Source organism: Haemaphysalis longicornis, unplaced genomic scaffold (assembly GCF_048455015.1).
Source record: "Haemaphysalis longicornis isolate Haplotype H1 unplaced genomic scaffold, Haemaphysalis longicornis Haplotype H1 scaffold_5, whole genome shotgun sequence".
Classification (NCBI taxonomy): Eukaryota; Metazoa; Arthropoda; class Arachnida; order Ixodida; family Ixodidae; genus Haemaphysalis; species Haemaphysalis longicornis.
The window spans coordinates 67685618-67696261 of NW_027526385.1; the positions used below are offsets into that span (position 1 = coordinate 67685618).

Consider the following 10644-nt stretch of genomic DNA (forward strand, 5'->3'; position numbering starts at 1 on the left):
TCCTTTTATTACTAATAAAAACCGTGAACTGTCATTAATTGGCTTGTGCCAACAGTTAAATAAAGGTTGTATCACATGTTTCCATGGCGACCTGCAACAAGGCCGTGACGTCATCAAAAGGGGCGATTACCATGAAACCCATGATGGCTGTTGGATAAATGCGGGCAAAGCAGCGATAAATTGGGTGTGTGTTCGCGCGAGAGCCCTGTTCAGCGAGCTTGTTTTCGCTCCAGGCTGAAACCTGGAGGCACCGTACCCCGAAAAGGTAACCTCCCTTCTGCAGTCGCCGGCGCAGCACCGCTAAGCACATGCGTTGCTGGGTTGCAGTTTCCTTTGCACATCGTATCAGCAACGATCAATCTTTATGTAGCTGTAGTCATCACGGACGACTTGCTAGCTGCGCCGCGGCTAACGTCCCGTGACCTCTTTGAGCCGGCGTGTTGTTTTTCAGCGTGCTTGGTGACAGTTGACAGCGCTAGAGCAGCGATCGTGAGCAGACGTTTCTGGAAAGGCAGCCTGTCCGACTACCCATACCGTGCAACAGCGAACTTGTTATTCGCTGTTTTTAGTGTTCCCTTTAATTAGTACTCAATCGAACCTGGTTCATTACATTGCCCAACGTTCCCTTTAAGTTGTTGAATGCGAGGTCCTCGGATACGTATGCGCTAAAGTCCGGTAGTGATATCCTTGTTACGTATTTGCCCTCAGGGCCATGTATTATGGTCGTGAGCGCGTTTACTACTCCGCTCTGAAAGATTGGCGTGGATTGAGTAGACGCCTTAGGCATGTTTAGGTAATGTAGCGAGGCAAACACCGGCTTATTGCTACAAGAGCTGACCACGCACTGTGTCGACCGTACTGCGTTTGTCGCGCAGTTGTCGACCGAGAACGCCTTTTGTTTTGCACCTGGTCCGTCGCGCTGTGGAATACGCAAGCATGCGCACTTGTTTGGAACTCTGTACTCGGGGAAAGCTGCTCTGTTGTAATCACAGGGTAAACAGCACGAAAACGCTGCAAACCCGCGCCGTGTTTTGTCGGTGTCTCTTTCTTTTCATTTCTCGGGTAGTTGGCCATAGTTTAGGATGTGTAATTGTAGTTGTACTGCGCAAAAAAAAAAAAAAGAAAAAAAGAAATGCCGGCATACACGACGGCGTGCCGGGCGAGTCTGAAAAGTTCAAAAATAAAGTCCCGCATACGCGACGTTAACTGGTAACGAAAATAGGCGAAAGCGAGGCGTGTGGAAGAAAAGGTGACGAGAGGAGGGGAAGGGGCTGGTTCGGGCAGTAAGGATCACGGTAATGTCGTAAGGGGTTTACAATGAGGTGAGATGTGTTTTCAGTTAATGGAGTGCGGCGGCTTTGGGTTTTAATCGGAAGATTTCGATTCCTGATCTAGGTTATACGCCCTAGAGTGCAAGAAAAGTGTGATGCCTTAGCAGGAGTCTTGCTTTTGTGGCAGTTAACTGCTAAGATAAGTCTTGCACTATGCTGTTAACGAAGCTCAGCAATTGGATGGTTGGCCAGTAGTGGTGGTGATAATTTAGGGTATGGATACCTACTGTCAAACTCACAGAGGGCAACAAAAGCCCCTCTTCTTTTTCTTAATGATGTACGTTTGCACAGACATCTTTGCAAAGGTGTCTGTGTAAACGTGTGTTGTTTAGAAAAAAAATGTAGCTGGTCCCAGCTGGTTTATGGTTAGATTCCCAGCTGGAACCTGCTAGGACCAGGTGGGCCCATCTGGGAATACAACCATAAACCAGCTGGGACCAGCTACATTTTCTCTTGGGGTGCCCGAGAAGGGTCATTTCCCCTTTCTTTTTCTTTTTTTTCCCCTGAACCCCACTCCCCCAGCAAAGTGGGCTCTACATCTGGTTAACACCCCGGCCTTTTTTATTTTTATTTTATTTATTTATTTTCCATTTTCTGTCTCTAGGATATTTGTGGACCGTTGTTGAGGCTGTTGCGCTTGCGCAGTCTCCTAGTTGAGTGTCTCACAGCATTCTTGCCTCCTCCTTCCCCGCAGATGTCCGCGCCCCAAGTCCCCTATCCCCAGCAGGCCCCATACCCTCCCCCTCACCCTGCCCCCCAGCCCTCGTTTCCCCAGATGCCCTACGACCCCCCGCCCCCCTACAACCCTCACGCCGGCGGCGACAGCTACCCGCAGCCGGGATGGATATCGCAGCCGCAAGCCCCGCCACAGGCGCCACCCCAGCAGCCACAAGCGACGGTCTTCAATCCGGCGGCCCAGGTGCGATGCCCCACACCTTCTTCCACTGGTGATGGGGCCGAAACTTTTGGTTTCCAGATTGTTGAAGGGGAAGGGGGCACTGTCAGCAAATAATGGAAAGAAGGCTGCGTCTAATCTCACGGCAACCGTGAGAATTACCTCCCGGAAATTCTCACGGCAGTTTCCTTAAAAGCTGCCTGGCCGAAAATTCACTGAATAATATTACCTCCCAACGTAACCTAACGGAACTTAACGCAACCCAACCTAATGTGTCACAAGATACCCAAATCCAGCCCAACTGCAACAATCCTAGCCTAACCCAGCCCAACGACACAGAATACAATCTATATTTATGCTAATCCAACCTATTTTAGAAGCCCTGTCCGTCGATCTTCTCATAAATTAATAACAAGGGTAAAAAAAATCAACAAAATCCCCACGAGCGAAAACTTAAAACTTTCGAAAGCTAAAAAAAAAAAAAAAAAAAAAAACCTAGGCCATGCCGGACTTGAATCCGAGCCTTCTCGTTTGAAATCAAGTGCTATAAAGGGCCGCTCACACTTTTGATGAAAGCGAGCGAAAGCGTCGAAAATTTCTGTCACTTTCGTCGCCTGGCATCGCTTTCGTCATGCGACGAGAGCGATCGGTCCCGGCCAATTTTTTTCGTCGCACCGTCGCTTCTGAAGCGGAAGCAGGAGGCGAGGCTTCCTGACGTCATATCCTGCCAAAGCACCCGGATGCTGTGTCTCCAAGCGGCGAAACTCCCACGAAGTCTCACTCCGAACACGAGACAGTAACAAGAAAAGCAAAAAATCGTCATCGCCGTCGCTCGGTGTCGCGTGCAAGTTTGAACAGCAAGTGCGGCGATCGCTTTCGCTTTCGTCGCTTCGTTGCAAGTGTGAATGGGCCTTAACACAGCGCCACAGGAGCATCTGTAGGAACAAGTTTTTAGGAAATATTTGTCCCATAAAATCTCCTGAGGGCGCGCTTAGCCAATCAGAGGCGACTGCCGTGAAAAATTCCTGACGGTAATTCTCACGGCTGCCGGGATGATAGACACTGCCTAAAAAGAATGGCTTCCGATAGTTAGTTTTCTGTTCCAAGTGATGCATCATGGCTGTAACACCTGCGTTCACCACTGTGGTCAGCCACTTTGCGGTACTGTGGAGGAAACACAAAAATGAACAGGGTGATTGGAGCACTCAGTAGAGCTGGAATAAAGGGGTCACGAAGAGATTTTGAAAAAAAAAAAGGCGCTGTGTGGGTATTTATAAATGTATAACCTTGGTAAGCAAACTATGCATATCCGTTTCATTGCACGATATCTGCAAATAGGTAAAAAACGCAGTTACGGTTTCACCGAGGTTTTCCTCCTCAAGTCATTCTGTGCAACATGTCGGCGTAGAGCGAGCTTCCAGAGGGTCAGATACAGCTACAACATCATCGACCAGATTTAGGGGAAATCCCCAAGGTGGAGTAAGTTTCTGCGAAGTTCCTTTGCAGCTACAACACCAGCGCTATGATGAAATTCGCCCGCAACTGAACGGGGGATGTCTTAACTCCGATACGACTAGTCAGCATTGCCGAACTGCCAGTAAACACCCCTTGCGAGTGATGCAGGCAGAAGCAGGCATGTTTGAAGTAAACTGGGTATTTGTAAACTGTTTATGAAGCTTTGCACTAGTTTAACCTGTCTTTCTGTTAGCCGGTATTCTTGCTCAAGCTTGTCCACATGTCTGACAGCTTCTGGTGAGAGTTACGTGAACATAGCTTCGTCTCCTGGCGATCAAGATAAATGACCGAAAGCTTAAAATGGGAATTTACTACATGAGCTTGTTGATCAAAAGAACTTCGAATAGCCGAAAAATAAAAGCAACTCTGTTCTTTTTTTTTTTAACTCTTCAGGCGTAAAAATAACGAGTGAGAAACGGTGATACGAGCGTCGTCAAGTCCCATCACCATGCAGTTCATTTGCTTTCCTGCAATAAACAATGCAGTTAACATTGTTTAGCCAATGGGATATGCGCCCCTCTGGCTTACTGTAGAAGCGCTCAACAAATGCTCTGAGTAGATTAGAATTTATAAAAATAAACAGGAGTGCTAGGTTACAAATGCGGAGTGGCTTTTACAGTGCAGTTCACACGCACTCTTTATGTCCTTGGCCGAGTGGCTAAAGTGTCAACCTTCAATGCAGGCCAGCCCAGTGGCCACCAATTCAAATCACACTTTCTTTTTTCTTTTTTTTTGGTTGGGGGGGGTTTTGTGCCATCTCATACAAAAAGGGTGAGATTGCGAAGAGAATTACGCAAAGTAACGTGAACTTCAGCAAGGAAACGGAGTACAAACTGTAGAAACAGCCAGTAAGTCCGAGTTCTGCAAAAATGGTTGCCAGACATTTGAAACGGTCGTGCCGTCCGCAACGTAGGTATAAAACTCTTTATGGCAACTTATAAAATATCGGGTCTACAGCTTTACAAAAAATATAAACAGAGTGTTTAACTCTTGAATGTTCTTAAAATAACGTCCCTGCTAGTTGCGTTGCCGACGGATGATATTGCGTAATCGCTTGCGATGCACCTCAAAAAGAGCACTTTTAAAGGTGTCTCCTAAACTCCAGAAGCAATGAATTGTGAAACGATTCCGGAGTACTGTTTTTGGAAGGTTGTTCCAGATAAAATTAAGAAAAGGCAAATGAATTTTCTCTTCACGACCCCTTTAATTTATCCGGACTGTTCTCGTTTAATTTGGGCTGATTTCTTTTATAGTCATCACTTTTTTCCTCCTCACTTGCTTGTGATAAAATGCACAAAAATCCACCAAACAAACTAACCATGTGCAGTAGAGTATGACGGAATCCTGTTTGGTTAGAAAACACATGGCAACAATTAAAAACTGACTACAGCAATGATATTTTATAAAAGCGAAGACTTTTCGTGAACAAGGCTTCCATACAGGAGCCGAGATGTCTTCGTTCGTATAAACTTTCTTGGTCGGAGTCAGCTTTTAATGGTTGCCAAACAAAGCACGCCAACTGCTCGGATAGGGCAGCGTTAAATCCTCATTTCGTACTCCTGGAGAGTGGTGACAACTCTTTACGTTGGCCTTGGGTGCAGTTACCACCCTAACCATAACTGATCGTGTAAACTGCTCTGATTAAGGGGGCTCACTGGTCTTAGACACTTTTTGTTTGTTTGTTTTCCAACCAATTTCGATGAAACTTCATGAGCTTGTTCAGTTTTTTTTTAGCCGATTTCAAAAATCCAATTAGTTTGATGTGGTGTAATTAGTTTCCAAGTTAACTAAAAATCTTCTCTGGTTGTTCCTGAAACAGTAGAAAGAACACTATTCAACACAAAGGTCACCTGCAGGGCATGAATAGATACCAGAAGTTGTACAAAATAAAATGTGGGAAGCAGTTTTTTTTTACTCAAACTTCCAGGTTTGAGGTACTCCCGCCAACAAATTAAAAATAATGGTAATTAAACAACTACTGCAGTACAAAATGCAAAATCTGCTTCCCTTATTGGATGGTTTAAACATTGAGCTTCACTGAGCAAAAGAAATTATTTTCCTAGCTGCACTACATGCTGGGATGTACCGCTCGAAAATTTCCCATCACTGCGATGCTACTCGTGACGAAGAAGTGGGGAATAATAGAAAAATTGTCAATTTTTGTTGAAATATGGCCTCTATAGTTTTTATGAGTACCTGGTACTGTTCCAAGTACGTAATTTTCAGATAAAAGCTGTGCAAATCGAGAGAAGTTATACTTAAAAAAAAAAAAAAATCTTTATTGGGCAATTTTTCGGTCCCAAAGAACCATGTGCCCCCTTCAGCAATATACTTTTATCCTCATCAGTGGCCCTTTGCTTGAAGAGAGTGGCGACAACTCTTCACATCGGCTTTTAGTTGCAGTGGTAACCCTAACTATCCCCGTGACTACCCGTGTGCAGGGCTATGTGAAACAGGGGTCGACCTACGTGCCCACGGGTCAACCCGGGGTTGTGCCTCCGGCTGGCTACTATGCTACAACCCAGCCGACAGCCGGGGGAGGCTACTACAACGGACAGCCCATGCCGGGAGGTTACTACCCTGGCCAGCCAGCCCCTCCCCCCGGAACCGCCCAGGGCTACTACGGTGCAACGGGCTACCCTGCGGGAGGAAGCACAGTGTAGGTTGAGAGCGCACTGCCATTGTACTGCCTCCGCTGAAAGATGTATTCGTAGTGGGAATGTGCCAATGCCGTTAATCTCTACGTACACACGTATGTACATACACGTGGAGTAACTTAGGAGTAACAAAACACGTGGCGTAACTTTGGAGTAACAAAATTTGCGCGTGCGAAAGTGAAGGAGAAAAGCATACTTGAACGCGACTTGTGCGCCAAGCCACATGAAAGCAAAAGTGAAGGAGAAAAGCATACTTGAACGCGACTTGTGCGCCAAGCCACATGAAAGCAATGTAAGCAAGCTGTCCTATTCTACAAAAATATATGGCTTGAGAAAGCTGGTTTGGTACATTATTATAGCACTAAAGATATGAATGATTTGCGGTATTCAATGCGTATAGCCCCAGGTTACAGCCAAGTGTTTTTTTTTTTTCAAATTTAACATTTTTCTTTATATTGGGATGAGTTCACATGGATTCCAAATAAGGCCGGTTATTTCTTTTTTTCTCTTCTCTTCTTTTCTCTGTTCTCCCTTCTTTCTCTGGACGCCCAACCTTCAGTTTACCTTTTCGTCTTTTCATTGCTGGAAAAGTTTTATCTAAGTGTCTAATTTTTAAGTGCGGCACACTCTTTTTAAAATTCCTTCCGGTCATATTGCCAAAAAAATTATCGTCTATTACCGCAATATTTTGTTATACTTCACATCAAATTTGCATTCCGTATTACGCATTGGTCTGAAGAATTTCCTACCCACCTTATTTCCTCCTGTGGTGGCATGTTGGCCGCGCCTTTGTTTCTTTCCCATGAAAAGTTGGAGAATGAACGGGAAAAAAAGTACACCAAAAGCGGTCGTTTCTGGGAAGGACGAGGACTGCTATCTTGTTTTGGAGCTGTGTGTGCGTTTATTTACAAAAGCAAAGTTTGCAGATAAGCTAGCCTGTGTGGGGGTGACTTCTGCTCTGTGCACTTATCAAAGTTCAAGAACATGATTGCCACTCCGTACTACAGTATTCAAGGCAGCAGTTTCATTCCCAACGTGGACGTGGGAGTGGCGGCCGTAGCATTCGATTGTTTTGTGGTTCGCACATTCCAAATGAAAGTTTGAAAGCCGTATGTCCACATCATTCTAGAGTTAAGATGAAATGAATTTGACAGTGGTTACTTTTTATCTTGCAATGCAGTGCTTGACAGAGATTAAATCTAAATCTATGGGGCTGTTAGTGATACCAAAGTGGTTGCAGTCTCGCTTATCACTTAGCGTTGTGTGATGCTTCATTTAGTGCTGGCACAAGGCATAAGCACACCATGGCCCGAGAGTGATAGGATAAGGACAGGCACCCACCAATCTCATTTGGACAATCCGAGTCCCTTCAAATGCAAGAGCATGTTCGCAATGCTTGCAATTGCCTAAGTGAATCTTAAACACATCTCGTTTTTTTCCACAGACTTATTGCAAGCTCTTCGTGGTAAAAGCAGTTTCATTCACTTCCTAAGCTGACTTATTGACTAGTGTAATAATAAAACGAAGTTTTGAGGTTTCAGATTCAGGAGAAAAAACTCTCTAGCGTGCTGTCATTGCACAGAATTGACTGTTGCTTTTTTTTTAGAAGTAATTGGGCGATTCTCTCGTTTCAAGCCTCGCACATTTTGCACCTGTCCGGTTTTATTTGACAGCACATAGATTATCCGAACAAGATATTTTGGAGTTGGTGCTTTTGGAGTTGGTGCTGTTCCTTCACTATTGCGTCACGATTGGTTTGCTACACACCGGTAAAACCGGTAGAATGACAACGGAAGTCGCCCCTGCGCCTTCGTCACCGCAGCCGACTGTTCCTCTGCGCTGTGCAAAGAGCGCTTACTGCGAGTATTTGGAACGTGACAGCAGTCTTTTATTGGTGCTGCAAGACTTCAAACTTTTAGCAACTTAAATGCCCTCAACATTCGCAGTGTGGTTCGAGAACAGACCCAGGACAACAGCCGAATGGACGACCTGGCAAAGTGCTGCCTGGGCACCTGCTGCCTGACGTGGTTCTGCTGTTGGCTGACGGACTAGTCCGACAGAGCCCCCACCAGCTGGCGAATGCGTCCATTGGGAGTCGCCTTCGTGCCGACCAAAATCCGCGGCACCATGTGCCATCCGTTGTGCGTCAACTCTTCCCACAGCCCCCCCCTCTGCCCGCCCTCTCACGAGCTTCAACACGCACACGCACATTGCCAGGAGTTCGCCCGTTCTGTTTGCCCATCTGGGTGAAACTGCGTGCTGCAATTAAAAAGCATCGGGTCAAAATGCCATCCTTGGGGGCTACCGCCATTCCGTTGCATTATTATACACAAGTATAGGGCTTTCCTTTTTGTTTGTGCTTTCATTTTTAGGTACCAATACCTCTAGAGCCTGATTTATATATTTTCTTATTGAACATGTACATGCCTTTAGCACTTCCTGCCGGCTTTGAATGTTTTTTTTTTGTCGTATTGCAGAGTTAGCCGAAGATGTATTAGCAATCTCAGTATTACCTTTGTTTTTTTTTTCTTTCTTTCTCTGCACATCTTGAGTTTTAAAAAGTAATGTTGGCGAGTTTAAGCAACATCTGATTCCGTTTGGGGAAAACAAAAAGATGTCAAGGCCATTGCTCTGTATGCAGCAAGTCTAGCCATGCTACTGCGATTTGACCTTGAGGTGCTCTACACACCTATTCTGGGCCAGAGTTATCACAGCAGTCTGGATTTCAGCACGCAAATTGTTTAACCGTTTTTGCAGTGTTTTGACCCACTAGACTGTGCTGGATTGAAACCCTGCGTTGTTTTGTTGTTAATGTTTTATACATTTTATGACCCATTTAATAAAACTCCTATCTCGACCCCATTCCACTCGTATGCATGCATTTTCCACTAGACACGCTGCAGATGCACCTTTCACTTTGGGGTGCTCCTGAACCAAGCAACTATACTTAGCCCAGTTTGTTGGTTGTGCAACTACGTACAGGAATTTGCTGAAAATGCAATTTCAGGGCAAAATACCAACTGTGGCACTTGTTATACATACAGCCTTGTATAGGGCTACCTGGTTCAACAAGATGACCTCTGTTCCCCTCAAAAGTGATGTATAAACTGCTCCATGCTACTGTTGATCTGAAAGGGGCCATAAAGACAAAATACAACCTTGTTCAATATAGAGGAATTAGCCTTGTTTTTTTTTAAGCACACAATAAAGATTGAGAACTTTAAAATTTTGTGCTAGTGATGCAATATGGGGAAGAGTGATATATGGGCCAGAACTTAAAACACAGTCATCGTTGTTTTAACTGCACATTTGTATTGAAGTGATATGATCACATGGAACTAGAGCCCCACTACAACTGCCCTGTTGGGCTTCTTGGCGGTGGCTTCAGTCAGTGTCCACCAACCGCACAGATGGTTCTGTGATGTAGAGGAATTGCTGGAAAATGGCTAGGGAGTCGCCGCTGTTTCATTTGCTTCCCTCAATATCTCGATCATTTGATGTTTACGATAAAACTGGTACCCTTACAAGGATAAAGGAGACCTTTTAACAAACCAAACTTGTATTTTGTCGTCACGGCCCCTTTAAATGGGTTGTTACTATACGGAAAGTTGATGTTACCTTGCATGGTAAAGTTTAGTTTTAAGGGCTTGTTAAAGAGTTCTTTACAGGGGTGTTCAATGTTGTTTCCTGTGAGAATCATGCCTAGAACTCTTGTTACAGCAACAGAAAATTCTTTTGGAAACCAGAATTTTTCAGTAGATTTTGCCACAACACAAATGCACCTGTTCATGCAATCTAACCTAGGTAGTTGAAGATTTGTTGCAGGAGATTTAACTATGCCTAGCTTAAAAATTTTAATCAAATTTACACCCTCCAAAATCTCCAACCAAGCCTTTGAATGTGTAAAGTGTGAGTGTAAAAGGCAAGATCTCTTTCTATGAATTTGGTGCTGGAGTTTACGAAATCACCAAACAATGTGTATATACAAGAACTTTTGCCATTTGTGTTTGATATCTTCCCCCCAAACGTTTTCGTAGTGCAGCATTTTCCTGAAAATGTTAGTACGGTTCTGTTAGCAAATTAAATGCCACAGGGAACAATAAAAATGTTGATTGCATGCTCAATTGTGTCGCAGCAGTTGATTCGATAGATAGAAATGGCCCGACTACAAGCATACAGCACTTTAAATATCGAGATAGGGCAGACTTTCTGGTTTATGTACAATGAATGACTCATGCGAACACTA

The 10644-nt window shown here is 44.7% G+C and overlaps 1 protein-coding gene across 1 annotated transcript; it reads left to right on the forward strand.

Moving 5' to 3' along the window:
- The first annotated feature begins 106 nt into the window (after positions 1-106).
- Positions 107-10522, forward strand: LOC144138375 (uncharacterized). The gene is made up of 4 exons (XM_077670629.1): positions 107-265; positions 2026-2250; positions 6183-6400; positions 8345-10522. The coding sequence occupies exons 2-4, from the start codon at positions 2026-2028 to the stop codon at positions 8448-8450; spliced, it is 549 nt and encodes a 182-aa protein (XP_077526755.1). The 5' UTR covers positions 107-265; the 3' UTR covers positions 8451-10522.
- The last annotated feature ends 122 nt before the right edge of the window (positions 10523-10644 follow it).